The sequence below is a fragment of the Thrips palmi genome, unplaced genomic scaffold (genome assembly GCF_012932325.1).
Source record: "Thrips palmi isolate BJ-2018 unplaced genomic scaffold, TpBJ-2018v1 HiC_scaffold_16, whole genome shotgun sequence".
In the NCBI taxonomy this organism is placed as follows: Eukaryota; Metazoa; Arthropoda; class Insecta; order Thysanoptera; family Thripidae; genus Thrips; species Thrips palmi.
In genome coordinates this window covers 546052-565924 of record NW_023144625.1, presented here as the reverse complement: position 1 = coordinate 565924, position 19873 = coordinate 546052, and the positions used below count along the sequence as shown (strand labels likewise).

The 19873-nt window shown below is 45.8% G+C and overlaps 1 protein-coding gene across 1 annotated transcript in view; it reads right to left on the bottom strand.

Annotated features, from left to right (window-relative positions):
• Positions 1-19873, bottom strand: part of LOC117642109 (NFX1-type zinc finger-containing protein 1-like) — a 128879-nt gene that overhangs the window by 2082 nt on the left and 106924 nt on the right. The window contains exons 14-21 of the mRNA XM_034379950.1: positions 18990-19224; positions 18132-18294; positions 16977-17088; positions 10728-10939; positions 9870-9987; positions 5863-6037; positions 4723-5018; positions 7-162 (exon numbers count right to left, since the gene is read on the bottom strand). Coding sequence (XP_034235841.1) covers positions 7-162; positions 4723-5018; positions 5863-6037; positions 9870-9987; positions 10728-10939; positions 16977-17088; positions 18132-18294; positions 18990-19224 — 1467 coding nt within the window. The remainder of the gene's footprint in view (positions 1-6; positions 163-4722; positions 5019-5862; positions 6038-9869; positions 9988-10727; positions 10940-16976; positions 17089-18131; positions 18295-18989; positions 19225-19873) is intronic.

Below are 19873 nucleotides of genomic sequence, written 5' to 3'. Positions count from 1 at the left end.
ACTCACCTCCGGATAAGGAGTTAATCCTCTCAAAATTTTGGAAACCTCTTCATGCGTTGATCTGTCACTTTCCTGCAACTGGCCGAAGCTACATCCACTCTCCACCTGCAGAAGCTGCACCAACCGCTGCAAACGAGTTAGCTCCAAGTTGATGTCAGAAGCCTGTTGAACAGAAAATAAAAGTAAAGTACAAGAGCGGAACATCTTCAGCGTCAAACGGGCAGATGCACGCCCGTACGTTGGTCTTTTCTTACTTGAAAGAAGCCCGTACGTTAACGACAAAAACTACCACTTGACTATTCAATAGCAAAGTATGCATCTGTAGACACTCTACAAAAAATGTCCGGTCAACGCCGTTAATTTATTACCAATGTTTGCTGTTATGCAATTCACGGCGTTTGCTGTGAACTAGTTCACGGCATTCACTGTGATCTCGGTTACAGTGTTCATTGTGATCTGGCCACAGTAAACACCGTGAATTGGAGGCTGATTTGCCGCACTTCGGTGCTTAGCGGCGTCAAACTCACAGTGTTTACTGTGAACCAGATCACAGTGAACACCGTGAACAAGATCACACCCCTGTAAAAAAAATTTAGTGCGTTCTCGTGCTTTTCTGGTGCGACCGTAGTGCGTTATCGTGCAATCGATGGGCATTCACAGTGGGTTTTAGTGCGACCATGGAGCCACCGTAGTGCAATTTCGTGCAATCATAGAGCATTCGTAGAGCATTTCAGTGCGAATGAAGGGCAGTGGTAGCGCAAGCGCAGTGCACTCGTAGAGCGAATTAGCGCTAGCGTAGTGCATTCGCAGCGCGCGTAGCGCAAACGTAGTGCACGCCGCCCGAGGCCGCCCCACCCGTGTCCATCAGAACGCCCGGACGACAGAGAACCCACACGGTACAGTACCCCTAACCTGGGCAAAGGGTGCGCAAGGCGCGCGCAGGCCGCGGGTCTGATGCGGAGTGCAAAACAAGTGCACCCTGAAAACGGCGCGCGGTGCTTCAGGAACACAGCGCAAGGCGGTGGGAACTCCCTGCACACTTCCGCAGGGCAGCGCCGGACCCAAAATTTCAAACTTGACCGAATACACATCAACTTACAGAATTAGATTCGTCTCAAGAAGACAAACAAAAAATGTCAACACATATCATGGATTAAAATTGAAAATGAAAGAATTATTGAACTTCCAATGTCTTTTTGACCATTTTTGCACTTTAAAAATCCCATAACTCTTTCATTTTCCATTTCAACCCATGACATGTGTTGACATTTTTTGTTTGTCTTCTCGAGACGAATCTAAATCTCTAAGGTAATGTCGATTTGGTGAAGTTTGAAAAATCACTCATCTCAGCGAAGTTCAAACCCTGCAACAAACCCGCTCTTGTCAAAAATAATCCGCCCAAGGGGGTCAGGGGTGAGAGATTGGGTCACGGAATCGGTTTACACATTATGGGCTCAACAGTTACCATTAGGACCTATCAACACTAAGAGGGAGGTTGGCCAGCACAAACAACACCTGAGATATTTACATTTTTCTACATTTGACAAATTTAGCGGGAAAATGTCGCTTTTTGATCTTAAGATAGCTTAAATTGTTTGCTCAGTATGGATTGTATTTCTTCTTTCTAGTCATAAAAAGAGGAGAAAAATGGTGCCGACCAAGTTTTGAACGTTGCGTGGTTTGGCCTACTCAAGGAATTTTGTCGAAATCATCGAAACTGTCATCCCAAAATAATCCCCTTAAGATTTGACCCTAGATTCTATCTAAAATGAGGGTAGTCATGATAATTCCTGTCAGATTGTTGCTCCCAGGGACTTTATAGTAATTGTTTATTAGAGGAGAGGAAGTGAAATGAGACCCACCAGGGTCAAATCTTAGGTGGATTATTTTGGGGATGACAGTTTCGAGGCCACAATGTGTAAACCGATTCCGTGACCCAATCTCTCACCTCTGACCACCTTGGGCTGGATATATTTTGACAAGAGCGGCTTTGTTGCAGGGTTTGAACTTCGCTGAGATGAGTGATTTTTCAAACTTCACCAAATCGACATTACCTTAGAGATTTAGATTCGTCTCGAGAAGACAAACAAAAAATGTCAACACATGTCATGGGTTGAAATGGAAAATGAAAGAGTTATGGGATTTTTAAAGTGCAAAAATGGTCAAAAAGACATTGGAAGTTCAATAATTCTTTCATTTTCAATTTTAATCCATGATATGTGTTGACATTTTTTGTTTGTCTTCTTGAGACGAATCTAATTCTGTAAGTTGATGTGTATTCGGTCAAGTTTGAAATTTGGCTCCAGGCGCTGCCCTGCGGAAGTGTGCAGGGAGTTCCCCACCGCCTTGCGCTGTGTTCCTGAAGCACCGTGCGCCGTTTTCAGGGTGCACTTGTTTTGCACTCCGCATCAGACCCGCGGCCTGCGCGCGCTTTGCGCACCCTTTGCCCAGGTTAGGGGTACTGTAACGTGTGGGTTCTCTGTCGTCCGGGCGTTCTGATGGACCCGGGTGGGGCGGCCTCGGGCGGCCTGCACTACGTTTGCGCTACGCGCGCTGCGAATGCACTACGCTAGCGCTAATTCGCTCTACGAATGCACTGCGCTTGCGCTACCACTGCACTTCATTCGCACTGAAATGCTCTACGAATGCTCTATGATTGCACGAAATTGCACTACGGTGGCTCCATGGTCGCACTAAAACGCACTGTGAATGCCCATCGATTGCACGATAACGCACTACGGTCGCACCAGAAAAGCACGAGAACGCACTAAATTTTTTTTACAGGGGCAGTGAATCGCGTGAGCAGATCACAGTAAACGCTGTGAATTGACCTACGGTGAAAACTGGTAATAAATTAACGGCATTGACAGGACATTTTTGGTAGAGTGGAGGTGTACTTGCAAGTATGCATCTGTAGACGCATACTGAATACACACTTCGGTTTGTAGAGTACACGTGTATCACGGCAATAAAATGCAAAAAAAACTCGGCACACATTTAACCTAAAATTAGTCTTACGTTGACGTGTATTTGTGCTTGATTCACGGATATTGTATGCACTGGAGCAATTGCTTTGTAGGCTTTTTGAAATTTAGTTCAATACATGATGACGTGGGAAATTTTAGCCCACGTGTACAAGTGTGGGGCTAGAGCAGCGGTTCCCAACCTTGGGGTCGCGACCCCAAATGGGGTCGCGAAAAAATTTCTGAGGGTCGCGGCGAGGTGGTTGGGGTCGCCTGGGGTCGCGGCTGTTTCCCGGCTGGCAGAATTGTTCAAAACGGTCGAAAATGCCTTTGAAAACTCGTGTTTTAGGCCGACTTTAAGCAGCAACTGCGTCTGATCCGAGGCGGTATTTCGTCCTCCCTTAGCAGGGATTTGGTCTTTGGACCTTCCTTTAGCATGCCTTTGTTACGGAGTGCGATTATCGGCCTTAGTTTGGGAGCAGTATTGTCTCAAAGTTGATGAAAACAGTATAAAATGCCTTTGAATGCCATTTTGATCCACTTTGAGACAATACTGCTCCCAAACTAAGGGCTATAATCGCACTCCGTAACAAAGGCATGTTAAAGGAAGGTCCAAAGACCAAATGCACGTTGAGGGAGGACGAAATACCGCCTCGAATCAGACGCAAAGGCTGCTTAAAGTCGGCCCAAAACACGATTTTTCAAAGACATTTGTGGCCGTTTTGATCAACTTTGTGGCAACACTGCTCCCAAACTAAGGCAGATAATCACACTCCGTAACAAAGGCATGCTAAAGAAAGGTCCAAAGACCAAATGCCCGTTGAGGGAGGACGAAATACCGCCTCGGATCAGACGCAGTGGCTGCTTAAAGTCGACCCAAAACACGATTTTTCAAAGACATTTGTGGCCGTTTTGATCAACTTTGCGGCAATACTGCTCCCAAACTAAGGTGGATTATCGCACTTTGTATCAAAGGCATGCTAAAGGAGGGGTCGCGTGGGGTCGCGGAAATTTTTTGTATCAAATTTGGGGTCGCGAACCGCAAAAGGTTGGGAACCGCTGTGCACAGTACGACTGGTCCACTGAAAAATGTCTACGAAGCGCCGCTTATCGTATTAGGAAAGGTTCCGAAGGCATTGTAAAATCTATAAAGAAAGGATTCGTATTGTAAAGCAAAATCCCTCGCAAAATGAAGGATTTCTTTAAGATACGAAGCAATCCGACAATGCACTGCTTTTTCATTGCAGCAATTGACGCTATACTCATAGCGTTTGGATTCTCAGTGTGCCTTCAATTTCTTCGCAGCCACGAAGCACATTCTTCTTTGACTTTTTTTAGAATCTCAGGTGCCCGGCGCAGCGTTATTGAACGAAAAATTAGACGAATGTGACTTTTGCCACGTTCGTTTAATGTCACATTTTGATGGAAGTGACAAGACCGTTTAGTTAGGATATCAGCTTCGTTAGAACCCACGTTCAACATTCAAACGATTTTGCACGCTTAAAACCTTACGAAGTGTTTTGAGCAGTACAAAGTAGTTAACTTTGTTATGCGAAGAGATAGTTTATAAATTACAAAGTAATTTCTTTGGAAGCTTGTGTATGCTGAAAATACTTGGTTACTACTTGTCTTTGTAAGGCCTTAAATAGTTTGTGAAGTTTTCTCAGTGTGACAAAATTCACATTCTAAAGAACGTCACATTTGTTGGCTAACGGTGTGCCTCCAGGTACAAAGATATGTGGAGCTGCGTGCAGGTCACCTCCTGTTCGCTGAGTCGGAGCAGCTGCCGCTGCGAGAGGTTGCCGCACAGCTGCTCCACGACCTGCTGCATCTCTCTCCTGCCGGCGAGGTTGATGTTGCTGGCCCGAGACGCCGTCACGACAATCTGGTTGATCCCCTTGAGGATGAGGACTTTCTGCTCCAGAGTCTTGGCCTCACTGGTGTTCAGCGGGGGCACTCTCCTGCGGTCAGAGTGTCTCCCGCTGGGCATCTTGTCCTCCATGCTGTTGCGAGTGCGGTCGACTTGGGACACGAGCCGACTCGAAGTCTGGTACTCTGAAACGTGACGATTCTTTGCTACTCACAAGTCTCTAAACCTCAAGATCAGAAGATCTCTCATCTCGGGGTATTTTAAGGGGGCAGTACACTACGAGAGGTGGTTGTTTGTGGGCATGGAACGTCTCGAATGACAAGCGTTTTGATAGAGCACGCCGAGGTTGAGCGCTTGAGGCTCGGCTTGAGGTTCGACCACTTTAACCTCACCCTCACCGGTAAAACTTGAAGACTTTACGCTTGACGTCAAGCGTAGAGAAGAAATTCTTCCATGCATTTAGATAGGCGGGAGAGGGGCAAAATGGAGAACTATGCTTGAAGCCGAGCGTAGTTCCACGACGCTTGAAGAAAGGCGTAAAACTACGCTTGAGTTCTACCAGTGCTGTGCCAATGGACCATGAGTTTTACAATGGTTTAAGGGAATTCAACGAAGTCACAACAGGTGGATACAAAACCCCTCCAGAGTTGCGGTTTTCATCTGGAATTATGGTAAAATTGAGTCCCAAGGTCAGTTTTAAAGTCCCTTACATCTCATGTTCGCAAATAACCCGCAAAAAAAGTTTCTTTTGACATTCCCCAGTTTACTCCCCCCTTACGAGATGTAAGGTTTGTAAGATTACGTAGGGTACAATGGCACCTCGCCAGGTTTTAAAATATCTGGTGACATTTGGGAGGACTCCTCTGCAAATCCAAGTGTGGGACAGGCATGCACTAGATAACGTGGGACAAAATGTCCCACGCTTGGATTTGCTGTGTGACTTTATTCTGAAACGAGATCTCAAAATTTAACAAGATCAACTAAATCACGCGACATCTCCCGAATCTCTCCTGTCGTTTTCAAAGGTACCTGCAGGAAATTTGGGCATGTTCTGCAGCAGTCCTTTAACCCTGTCCAAGTGGGACTGGATCATCTTCGTGTCGTAGAACTTTGCCTTGACGGCCGTTATGTCTTCGGCAACCTTCTTCGTGACGTTGCTGTAGCGCTGGCATTTCGTTACAGGTGTAGTGCACCTGGGACAAACCTGCGACAGGACGAGAGAATGTCAAAGCCTCAAAAGATCCTTTGGTGTCGTGGTTACGTCATTTGAACCTTACTTATTTTCACAAAACTTTGCTGGAGTTTCATCCTAGCAGACTGTTGTAAAAAGCTACGGAAAATTCTGTAAAGACCCTGTGATAATTCTCCGTAACCATCTTATCAATATTCTCCGTAGGACTTTACAGTCTTCTCCGCAGGGCCGTACAGCCATCTCCATAGGACCTTAGTCTTATGGAAGACTGTACAGTCTTACGGAGAACGCAGTTACGTCCTGGATAATACTTTGAGGTCCTACGGAGAATATGCGACACCCAAAAAAGGGTGATACTTCCCCCCGGAAAGGAGGGCCAGTCTCGCTGATGTCTCACCATTTTTTCGGTGATGCATTTGTGTACGACCATTTTTTCGGTGATACACTCGAGCACAACCTTTTTTTCGGTGATACATTTTGTATCTCCGAGAATTGGTGACGTGCCTCACCCTTTGAATTGCAGTGTAGCAAAAAAAATAACAGAGTTTTCCGTAGCTTTTTGCCACAGTTCATCTTTTAGCCGAGACCGCAAAACAAATATTGAACTCAAAAGAAACAGGGGAACCAAAAGCTTAATCGTAAAGGAGTTGAAGCATTTTCTCACACTGCAAATCCAAGTGCAGGACAAGTCGACACTTGTAGGCGTAGGCCACTTTGTCCTACGCTTGCAAGAGACGACCAGTTTTGTCCAACGCTTTGAAGTGTCGACCACACAGTGTCCGGCACCAGCTAGTGTCGACCAAGCATCCGACGGCTGGATGTGTGGGACCACAACAGGAACCTGATCGTAGCAGGGGGCGGCCACGGCCTAGGATAGGAAGCGCGTGAAGCCATGCGCGAGTGAGGTGCAGAGGTTACTTATTTTGCTTCGATTGTAAGATCTAACCCGTTGATTGCAAAACGCTTTGCACAGATCAAAAGAGCACAAAATTTGAGGTGCATCAGGCCTCGTAGACTGCTCGATAGTTCCAATTCAACCGAACCCAAGGGCGAAATCATTTACATCAACATGGCGCATTCGAGTGTTTTCCTCAATTTTATGATTTTTGTGTTTTTCGGTGTTTTCACTGCATCCTAATATCAGGTAAGGGGGGAGTTTCAAGAAGAGCAATTAGCCGAATGCACCCTAAATTTCAAGCCCTTTCCATCGGTGCAAAGTGTTTTGAAAAACACAGTCTAGTTTTCATCATCTCGAACAAGTGGGCAACCTCTGCACTGACGGCGCGAGCATCGCTTCACGCGGTGCCTAGGCCGTTGCCACCCCCTGATCGTAGTTTGCCGCAGGATAAACAGTGTCCTACGCACATGTAGGCGTCGGACTTAGTGTGGTCCACACTTCAAAGCATCAAACACAAATAGGCTCGGCCGAGGGGGTATGCACTCGTGTAATAGTCGGTTCACTCTATCTGTAATAGCACGCGTAATAATACGCGTAATAGTCGCGTAATAGCCGAAATTGTCAAAATTTGATCAATTTTGGTGTGTTTTAGGCCGTTTTTAGCTAAATTCCGATTAATTTGTGGCGTAATAGAGCGTAATAGCGTAATAGTCGGTACACAGGTTCAGAGAGCGCATACCCCCTCGGGCTCGGCACTCGGCGAAGCACGCAAGCGTAAGAGGAGTAACTGGTCTAAGCCTGCAAGTGTCGACTTGTCCCACACTTGGATTTGCAGTGTGCTGTTTGTGTTTCTTAGTACCAATGACATTTGATATTCTTGCTTTACCGTCAACGGGTAAACTTGGGACACTTTTTCACGTTTTTTGAACGCCAGAGGCAAGATTCTCAACCCAGACCAATGGATCCCAACTATGTTAAAGTTTGACCCTTTCCCCTTGATTTCATGCTTGTCTGGTTCACTTGCCTCGATTATATCGTTTCCCAGCGGTCTCGAAAGAGTGTCCCAAGTTACCCCATGACCGGGGGTAACTTGGGACAGTAGGTAATTAGCTACATTCCCATGCCTCTATTGATGTTAATGGATGTAATAAATTTAAGTCACATCATGTAGGCCAAGAATTCAGGCCTAGGAACTATTGTAGGACCGATATTGGACTATATCTAGGGCTCTACGTCGAACTCTCTTTTCTACTGGTATCACTGTTAAAAAAGTTATGAATTTTCAAAGCAATTTTGATGACAATTTTACGAATACGGATATGAATTTTACAAACATTGCAATTTTCATAACTTGATGCGAAAATTCGAAACAATTTCGTAAAATTGTCAATTGTTGGTAATTTTAAAACCATGTTCTGAAAATTGCGAATCTTAAATGTTGATTTTGAGCACACAATAGTAATTTTCCGAATCCGATTGTAAATTTCATAACTAGCTCAAGAGGCGTGGCCAAGGGGCGCTGGTAGAGTCATCAGTAGCTGACCCTCCGCCGCCCGTGGGACGTGGTAGCACAGTAGAGGGCTCAGACGGTCGGACATCGGCGCGTTTTGCCAGCCCGCGTACGGAGCAGATCCGAGCCCGGCCCGGCCCGGCCCGAGTTGTGTCGGGCGGGCCGGGGCGGACACGGCTTGTCCGCCTGTCCGCACAGGACAAATTTTGAAGTAAGAGAGCCTAAGCGTGCCTGCCGATTCACCGCATGGTCTTTGGATGTCTATAATTTTCCACCGCATCAGATAGGCACTACTTTTCGAAGAATGCCGTTTGTTTTGGCAGTTTGCGACTAATTCGTCATCGAGCTCTCTTTGGTGACCGCCAGTTTGGCACAGGTGGCGCTGCTACCGGCTCCAAAGCGAACTAGAAATACCGTCCGCAGTGTCCGACCGTCTGAGCCCTCTATAGCACAGCGGTAAAGAGCGTGCACCACAAGTCAAAGATCCCGGGTTCGAAACCCGCTGATCAAAAGCAGAATCGGTTCACTAAATGGCATAAGGCCGCTTGGGTGTTTATATACATGAACACTTAGTTGTCCTTTTGCTTAACTGCTCTAAAATGACCTCGCAAACGCGAATATGAATTTTCATAACATGATATGAATTTTCATAACGTGATTGTAAAACGTTTTACAATCATTTGTGATTTTGATTTTCATAACAATTGTTTGTGAAAAAAAAATGCCAACCAATGTTATGAAAATTACAACTGATTTTTTTAACAGTGATTATCCAAGCATTTTCTGAAAATTTCAAAATATGGATTACCAGAAGACAAAACTGCAGAGCAAGGCATCTCTTTCCATCATCAGCGTAAAATCCGAAGTTTAAGTTATATCAGGGACCGGGTCAGTCAACTCCTAGAAGGCTAGGACTGCTGGAAACATGAGGAAAAGACTGTCCCAAGTTATCCCGTAGAAATTCGATTTTTGATCAATTGAAGTCTGGACCGAAGATGGGAAAACTATAATCAACGCCCTTTTGCGAACGTTATTGTCTGCGTATGATCTAACAATCCAAAGAGACTAATCGGCCTAATCTGCATTTCACTCCTTGCACTAGGGTCAACTTGTCAATAATTGACATATTTTGTCAAAAACCCTATTATGTAGTTTCCTGTTTCTCAAATACTAATTGTGATGTAATGCACCTCTTCCACCTTTTCGCGCGTGCCCTGAGGCCTCTGAAACAAAACCCTGTCGCGGGTTTGACGCTAGGAACCCTCGTCGCTGAATGGCAGCACCAACAAGCTGTACAGGGTAGACTGTCCCAAATTACCCCTGGTGTCCCAAGTTACCCCCGTTGACGGTATGTTGAAATTTCTCTTCAATATCTTGATTTTTTTAAAAAGTCATAGTTTATCCTAATATTGTTCGACGAAACGAAATCCACTTACTTTCGGTTTGATCTCCGAAGGTATATCGTCCTCCCAGTTCTCCCAAGTCTCAATGGACATCCACTTGTCTAATTCAATGGACTCCAGAATGTGCTTGCAGTCCGGCAGCCTGATGAACCTTAAGAAAAGAGAAGGGCGTTTTTCCGTCACACTTTCGTCGTGGCTGAGGCTGGTTTTAACAAGTGACGTCACATATAATACAACGTCAGACATCAGCGAGACTGGCCCTTCTTAAGCTTGGGGATATGTCGACCTTCATCTCTGACACAAAAATGTATGACCCTTCAGCGGTCGTACAACAGTATTACCCTTTTAGGGGTAGAAATCTGACGTTACTGTTTTTAGTGCTCTACAAACTCAAGTGTGTACATAGCATGCATCAGGTTGAAGCATGCCAGAAAGTTCACTCCACGCCAACCTGGCAAATGGGTGATGCAACTTCGTTGTCCAATTCGGGGTGGAAATTTGGTATCCGGCGTTAGGTCACCCAAATTAGGGTAACGTCGACGTCGCCGTGAGGAACCCGATGGCTTCCTTCCGGGCCACCACGATGACCGCCATGTGGCGTTGAGGCTGCCGTGAGACCCAGAGGCCTCCACGCCACAGCGCTCATCGGGGACCTCACGGCGTCGCCGAGCTGACGACGTCACCCAAATTTTGGCGACAACGCTGGTTACCAAATTTCGGGTGATGAATATTTCGTACCCAAAATTGGGCAACGAAGTTGCATCACCCATTTAAAGGGTGGGTGGTGACCCATTCATTCTCAGTGGGTGAAGATGACAGATCAGGAGACACACCCTAACCTAACCACAACCTAACCTAACCTAACCTACCCATGAAGGAGTTCTTTCGTACCTGGCTCCATCATCCTCCTCGCTTCCCAAGAAGATGGTCGTCACCTCCTCCTCGTTGCATTCCTTGCAGATGCAAGGGTCGCCGCAGAGTCCGATGCAGTCGTGGCCGCACTTCTTCAGCTTCTTGAGGCAGGGTTTGCTGCACTCGAAGGAACACTGGTCCCCGCACGGTTTGAGGCACCTGCCGTGTTGGCAGCGACGGGTGCACGGCTCCTAAGAAGCGTGCCAAAAACCATGTACACTCCAAATAGAAAGGTGATATCCGCCCTTTACTGGCCCTTTAGTGAAGGTGGTAGTTTTGAAAAAGAGCGCTCCAGATTTTACCACCTTCGCGGCGGTACCATAATGACAATCCTTTTAAGACCATTTGGACCGCCCTTTGATAGATTTACTGCCTTGGAAACATCGTAACAACACACTAATTGCTTTTGCGACACATCACGGTGTACGCCTCTTGCGGTCAAGATGCGATATTTATGCAACGTGGACTGTGAAAATTTGAGTCGTCATTTGATGACAATTTCAAGGCTGATTTTCCTTAGAAGGATGTCATCAAATCAATTGATGACATTGTTGTCATGCCCATGCAATAAGTATAGGACCTTTGATGAAAATGACATCAATTTGTGATGAGATCGTCATCATTTGAAAGTGATGAAAATATCATCCACGTTTTAGTCTTAAAGTGACAACAAATCCTTACAGTGTGGGCAGAAGAAGGTGCCTACTGTGGCCCACGGAAGAAATTTACCATTTGGGTAACAATGGTTCCCTTCACGGCAAAACCAACGTCCGGGTTTCCCAGGCGCACCCTGGAAAAACAGGGCATTTTTCCAGGGTGCGCCTGGGAAATCCGGACGTTGGTTTTGCCGTGTTCTACACACCCATTTGGCGACGAAATTTTAACGTCAGTGGGTTTCTAAATTTCGCAGCCCTTTGGCTGTTAAATTCGTGAGAGGCATTTTTTTTAAGAAGTCCGATCGTGGAACACGACCGATGCCGATTTCCTCCTTTTTTTGGTCAAAGGTAGTCCTTGTGGGTCTAAGAAAGGCCACAAATTTTTTGGGCCGAAATATGCACCGTTCAGATTCTATGGGCAATTTTCGTTTTCTCTGACAACTTTTCACATAATATGGCCAAAATTGAAAAATCACCTTTCTGAGGCCTCTATGCACTCGATTGAGCTCAAAATGTGGTATCTCATGTAAAATCACGCGAGGAACACGAATCCGGTGCCCGTTTGTTGATAGGACAACCCAAACAGATGTTATGACTGTTTTTCAGGTTTTGTAGTGGTTTTTACTTTTCTTGGGATTTTGGTGTTCGGCATCGATTTTCGCCGATCCGATGAGTGGATTTTATAGATAAAGGACCAATCTATCATACTACGAGATAAAAAGTTTGTGTACGCCGCGTGAAAAGCAGTGGCGCTGCAAAAATTGAAAAACCGTCATTTCTGGGTAGTTTTAGATCAGATAAGCCACCTTTCGCGTGACCGTCTCCGCCCCATATTCAGTCTAAATATTGTCCCAAGTGATGTCAGAGTTGGTGTGTAATTTCACCGCTGTAGCTCAAGTAGTTTGGAAAGTGCAGGTTTCTAAAGTTTTGCAATCACGTAAGGCATTTACTTTAAGTAGAATTGCGGTAAATGTGAAGACTCGTCACAGATCGGGTAATAAATGAGATAGATGAGTGCGTCAAAGTTATTTAAGCGTAATTTTGGACAAGGAATCCGATTTTGATGGTACGAAGACCCTAGGCGAACTCTGAAGTTGGAAAAAAAGGCCATTTTTATGTGGTTTGCACGAAAACGTAGTTTTAGAGTACACCTAGGGCCTTCGTACCGGCAAAATCGGATTCCTTGTCCAAAATTACGCCTAGAAAACTTTGACGCACTCATCTATCTCATTTATTACCCGATCTGTGACAAGTCTTCACATTTACCGCAATTCTACTTAAGGTAGTAGGAGCGTTACTCAAAAGTTAAGATTTTATCATGAAAATCGCACAGCATATGCATTTAAATCCCCTGAGTCTAGATCCGCAGAGAAAATAATACGTCACCGGCGAAAATCATGAGTTTGGAGTAATTGAAATTAGCATGTGGCCTTATGTGATTGAGGTTATGTTGCCCACGGTTGCGGAACATAAATACTTGTTTTCAATACTTCTAGTAAAGATAAGTTAAAGATTTCTTCGACACAACATGTGTTTTAAGGCACTCTATTAGCTAAAACAAAGAAAACCGCGCCTTCCCGTCCGATTTTCTGCACAAAACTACAAAATACGTGATTTAGCAGACGAGACCGAAGTCAAGTGCACAACTAACGTCACTTTATAAATTCGCTGCGCCCGAATATCGCAATGTAACGGCTCCCAATTTGTATTTTCGGTAGTTAGAACTGTTTGACAAAGCAAAGCAATTTTTTTGGTGGCCACTACTACGTTTTTATAAACTCGACTCTCGCTTGACTAGCAAGCATCGCTCCTACTACCTTAAAGTAAATGCCTTACGTGATTGCAAAACTTTAAAAAGCTGCCATTTCCAAACTACTTGAGCTACAGCGGTGAAATTTCACACCAACTCTGACATCACTTGGGACAATATTTAGACTGAATATGGGGCGGAGACGGTCACGCGAAAGGTGGCTTATCTGATCTAAAACTACCCAGAAATGACGGTTTTTCAATTTTTGCAGCGCCACTGCTTTTCACGCGGCGTACACAAACTTTTTATCTCGTAGTATGATAGATTGGTCCTTTATCTATAAAATCCACTCATCGGATCGGCGAAAATCGATGCCGAACACCAAAATCCCAAGAAAAGTAAAAACCACTACAAAACCTGAAAAACAGTCATAACATCTGTTTGGGTTGTCCTATCAACAAACGGGCACCGGATTCGTGTTCCTCGCGTGATTTTACATGAGATACCACATTTTGAGCTCAATCGAGTGCATAGAGGCCTCAGAAAGGTGATTTTTCAATTTTGGCCATATTATGTGAAAAGTTGTCAGAGAAAACGAAAATTGCCCATAGAATCTGAACGGTGCATATTTCGGCCCGAAAAATTTGTGGCCTTTCTTAGACCCACAAGGACTACCTTTGACCAAATAACAGGAAAAGTAGCGATATACATCGGCAACTTTGGCCCGTCCCATACATTAACAAATGTGTGAATTTCGCCTTTGTTTAACCCTGACGAATTTAAACCAGGGTCTAGGGTCAAAATAGATGTTATTTTCGTCATCAGCGCCCTCAAAAACATAAGCAACAATGCAGAAACTCGAATGAAAAGAAAGTTTAAAATATACCCCACTGGGATTTGAACCCGGGTCCGAACTTCTCCGATTCGTTCGAAAGTGGCACCATTGGTTTTTTCTCGTCGCACCGATTCCAAAAATACCCCTACATGCCCTGCTAGCTGCATCCGTTGCCGAGATCCTCCTCGACCCCATGTAGACCATGATGCACCTGCAGCAGCGCCCCCGGGACTGGGATCGGATTTGCTGCCACCGGGCGGTTCTTAGGGTCACCCAAGGAGGCTGCATACCAAATTTGGTCAAGATCGGACCACGGGAAGTCCTCGGACGGACGGACGGACGGACGAACGAACGGACGCACAGCAGGGATCCAAAAAAGATACTCCCCCTCCCCACGACTGACTGATTGAGTGACATACAACTTTTAACCACAGCGAAAAGTGGCCGATCGATTTTCTTCGTTTAAGAGTCAAACGATTCGTTATTTCAATAATTGGGAAGCGAAAAAATATTAGAATTTACTTTTTCTCAACCTTTTGCCTGCTAAACGCGGAAAACTCATTTCCCATAAGGCCTGCAGTGAGGGGGTGGGGGAAAATACACGCCCCCCCGGCCGGCACCCGCGACTCGCCGATCGCACTTTCACCTAGAAGGATGCGTCTCAGATGGGTCATCAAAGCGTACGCTACCCCTCAAATTTAATTTTCTATCTGCTGAACTTGGTCCCGTCTCGATGCGACCCACCGTTCTCCAGCTTTGACCTTTTCCTCCCTAAAAAGCGGCAGAATTTTCGCTACTTTTTGGCCCGTCCCGTTTATTTTTTGTAAAAAAATGACGGAGGGACGGGCATATAGTATGATGCATGCTGTGCGTCCGTTCGTTCGTCCGTTCGTCCGTTCGTTCGTCCGAGGACTTCCCGTGGTCCGATCTTGACCAAATTTGGTATGCAGCCTCCTTGGGTGACCCTAAGAACCGCCCGGTGGCAGCAAATCCGATCCGAGCCCCGGGGGCGCTGCTGCAGGTGCATCATGGTCTACATGGGGTTGAGGAGGATCTCGGCAACGGATGCAGCTAGAAGGGCATGTAGGGGTATTTTTGGAATCGGGGCGACGAAACAAAACCAATGGTGCCAGTTTCAAGCGAATCGGAGAAGTTTGGACCCGGGTTCAAATCCCAGTGAGGTATATTTTGAACTTTCTTTTTATTCAAGTTTTTGCATTGTTTGTAATGTTTTTGAGGGCGCTGATGACGAAAATAACTCCTATTTTGACTCCAGAATCAGGTTCAAATCCCGTTGGGGTTAAGCATAGGCTAAATTCGCAGATTTCTAAATCTACGGGACGGGCCAAAGTTGCCGATGTGTATCGCTACTTTTCCTGTTATTCTTTCCGTGGCTGGTTTGGAGTACAAGACGACTTCCGAGATACCTCATCAAAGCGTACGCTACCCCTTATTTTTTACGAGGAACATTTTTGCTTTTGTTACTTTTTCTGTAGGACGAACGGTTCTTGATATTGCGACTCCCCCTGGTTGCCTACCTCGCGGGGGCTCTTCCTTCTCATGCGAGACTTCTATCGGCTGGGTATGATAACTTAACTTTTATTAAAACATAGTTTCGGTTCTTCGACCGTCATCTCAAGAACCATCAGTTCTCTAAATTTACCCACTTTCCTTCCCTTCCGCTGTCACTGGTTGCCTACTTGGCAGGGGCATTTAATTTCTCACAAGACTGCTTTCCAGAGCGGTCAGAAAAATTCTATATGACTCTACTTTTTAATAAGGAATATTTCTGGGGCGATTATTTCTGTCTCTAGGCGCAACGGTTGTCAAGATTTTGCTTCCTCAAGATGCCTTTGCAGGGGCGCTCACTTGATGTTCGAGACAAATACACTATGATCCCCTTTTCACAAGGTCCTCGGTTTTTCGCTTTTTTACGGCCCCATCAAGGACGGCAAACATCTCCGATTTTACAACTTTTGTGTTAGAGAACCGGCCCTGATAACTTAATCCCCTTGAGGTTGCCTACTTTCCAGGGGCTCCAACTTTTAATAAAACAAACTATCTTGGAATGGTTAAGTACAGCGTAATTAAAACACAAAGTCCGTCTTGATGGTGGCAAAGGTGAATTCCCGCTTTTATTGCTTTCTAGCCCATTTTTAACAGAAAACTTTTGGGGTAGAATTTTAGATTGTAGGGCACTGCTCATGACAGTCAGGGTCCATTTATAGTTTTTATACATAGCTATACGGCTTGACAGGTACGCATTAATTCGTTTGTCAAGATAAAAAATTCTTCAATAGAAATCTTCTCTTCAGGAACGATGGCCATTTGTACTTTGTCACTGCTGATGAATGAAGGGCTGCTGCGTTCGTCACCCCACTAGCCATCACAGCTCCTCGCTGTAATTGGTGAGCAGTGCGATTCAGGCTAGATGACAGGCGCTGCTGTTTTGAAGACGGCAAAGTCATTTCACATCAGCTGCTGACTGCGGCCAGGACAACGACTCCAGGGGAGCCCAACTTTCGACGCTTTGACTCAATGCCACCCCCTTTTGACTCACTCGTCACGAAACATTGTGTACCAGACAGCTTCTGGAATTGTTGACCGCGGCGTACACCGCCCGATTAACAGGCGGCTAGGTCCTACTATCGCTAACCAGACCGCACTCAGCGGGCCGAAGGCACGCACGGGGGGTCTGGGGGGCGAAGCCCCCCAGCGAGCTAAGCGAGTCATACTATATGCCCGTCCCTCCGTCATTTTTTTACAAAAAATAAACGGGACGGGCCAAAAATGGAGGAAATCGGCATCGGTCGTGTTCCACGATCGGACTTCTTAAAAAAAATGCCTCTGATCGAAGGGTGGGGCAGGGCCACCAAGTAGCAAAATTTCGCATCTTTTGTTGCAGTGTACAACAAAGGCCTTAATACGACGCTCTGAAGCGACTCTAAAGCATTGCCTTAAATGTGAGAAAGCGACGTCGGACAAACCTTGCAGCGGACACAGGGTTCACCACAGCGCCGATTGCAGTACGAATGGGCACATCTCTGCTGGCATGGCAGAGTACACGGTGGGCAGCTCTTGGGGCAATCCTCCCTGCACCTGAGGACATCGCATGAAACGGAGTTAGAGCGCAGGCAAGCCAAGATCACGCTCTCAACCTTTGCATGAAACATCTATAGAATGTTTCTTCACAGAGACAAAAGTTCGCGCATAATATGCAGAATTTTGAACAACATACTGACAATCTGTTGAAAAGGTTCCATGCCACCCCAGTGGCTCTCTCGCCACAAACCAAAATTCAGCTTTCTAGTATCTCAATCCATTTCGTCATTCCAGCTAAAGAACACTAAAGAAACGCCAGAAAAAAACTTAACTTTTTCTGACTTATGTTCTCATATCAAGTTTAAAATCATTTTCTATGTTTTCGAGGGTGCTGATGACGAAAATGGAATCCATTTTGAACTCCGACCCAGGTTCGAATCCCAGTAGGGTATTTCAACGAATCCCTGGACGGGAAGTCAAAGAAGAAAAGTAAGAACCAAAACAGCTTCTGCGCATGCGCAGACGTTCCCCCTCCACTCTAAGGCAGCGCCTGCACATGCGAAGAAGCTATTTTGGTTCTAACTCTAGTTCTTTGACATATCCGGTCCAGGGATTCCTTTAAAATACCCTATCGGGCATCATTTGGCCAGAATTTACGAATTTCCCTCCCGAAGTTTACCTTGTGTCTTACGTTCTCGAGGGTGCAAACCCAAAGATGTCATGCAATTCGACCAACAAGCCCCGTCACTCTTTACTTGGAGGGCGCGTCTGAGGAGCCGAGCCCCCAGCTGTAATGTGGACCCCGAATGCTCTTTCGATTTGCGGCTTCGTAAATTTTCAACAGACTTTGTACATTTACGATTTTTCCTCGTAAATTTACAAAGAACCTTCGTAAATTTACAAAGAACCTTCGTAAATTTACAAAGAACCTTCGTAAATTAACGACAAACTTCCGTTGATTTAAAAAACTTCCTATTGGATAGAGACATTTACAGTGCACTTTTGGACATTCCCAAAAACCTTTGTGAAATAATCCGTCGTAAGTTCACAACATAATTTTTACAGTGCACTAGATTGTGGCGTCTCACGTGGACACTTACAGGTGGCCGCACAGCAGCCGCCTCTCGCACTTGGACTTGCAGGGCTGGTGGACGCGGCCCTGCAGGCAGGCCCCGCACGAACCGCCACACTGGTGGTCGCACGGCTTGAGCAGCGTGGAGCAGGGGTGCGTGCACAGCGCCAGCAGGTCAGGACTGTTTGGTTCTGCACACAGAGGACACGTAGTATGTATTTTGCACCCATCTTTCCTATATTCTGTTCTCTATCCATAAACCATTGACCGAATTTCCCAACGACTATTTAATCGTTCGTCATGACAGTTATCCCGTTATGCTTTGTCTCAGGATCAACGAATGGCTCAGTGGGATCAACTCATTCTAGGGTAAATCCGCTTTGAAATTTCACAGTGCCTGCCAGTGATTTAAAGTTTGTGTCGGAGTTTCATAGTTCCATCCACAGTTGCAGAGACTCAGATTCGCATAGTTTCTGTCGGAGTTGCAAAGCTCCTTTCAACGTTTTAGAGTTCTTTCTTAGTTTCAGAGTCTTCGCTCTTCAAAGCGTCGGAATCCGTTTCTAAGTTAAGAGTTTGATCGATCCACACTCCCAATCCAGGAACGTGACATCACGTTCATGGCATTGTGTCACGTTCGTTTGAATGTGAACGAGCTGATTTTCGGCCAATTCACACCCAAACGAATGTGACACAATGCTCAAACGAACGTGACAGTTTGTCACGTTCGTTTCAACGTGATGTCACGTTCCTGGAATGAGAGTGCAGAGTCTGAAATTCTGTTCAGAGTTGCAGAGTTTCGCTTGCAGGTTTAGAGTCTGAATTACAGAGTGATTTTAAACTTGACTGTGAATATGGGACGAGAACGCGCCTAGAACGGGATTCGTACCGTATTCGTTTTGGCGGTGACATGGCACACTGATGGGGTGACCGCAGGTCGGGGTCTTGGGGTAGGGCACCGGGTGGCTGCACTGCCCGGTGGAACAGTCCTGTCCGCACAGTATTCCGCACTTGTGCCCGCACGGCAGGAGTCGCTCGCACGGCATCCGGCACGTGGAGGGGTCGGGGGAGCGGCCGCAGCTCACCTTCTGCTCGTGGCCGCAGCGCGGCACTGTCTTCAGCACCTGCACAGGGACATTCGTCAAACCACACTGTTAAAACATTCCGTTCTTTAGTGCAGAAGAATAACGTACGGAAGAAAAGTTCGGAACGTTCGTACTTGTTCCACATGAACTCATGTTAGTTGGTACCGTCAACGGGGGTAACTTGGGACACTTTTTCACGTTTTTTGAACGCCAGAGGCAAGATTCTCAACCCAGACCAATGGATCCCAACTATGTTAAAATTTGACCCTTTCCCCCTTTTTTTCATGCTTGTCTGGTTCACTTGCCTCGATTATATCGTTTTCCCCGCGGTCTGAAAGGGGTGTCCCCAAATTACCCCATGACCGGGGGTAACTTGGGACAGTAGGTAATTTGCTACATTCCCATGCCTCTATTGATGTTTAAAGGATGTAATAAAATTTTAAATCACATCATGTAGACCAAGAATTCAGGCCCAGGAACTATTTTAGGACCGATATTGGACTATATCTAGGGCTCTACGTGGAACTCTCTTTCTACTGGATTATCCAAGCATTTTCTGAAAAATTTTAAAAAAATTGGGTTACCAGAAGAAAAACTGCAGAGCAGGCTCTCTTTCCATCATCAGCGTAAAATCCGAAGTTTAAGTTATATCAGGGACCGGGTCAGTCAACTCCTAGAAGGCTAGGAC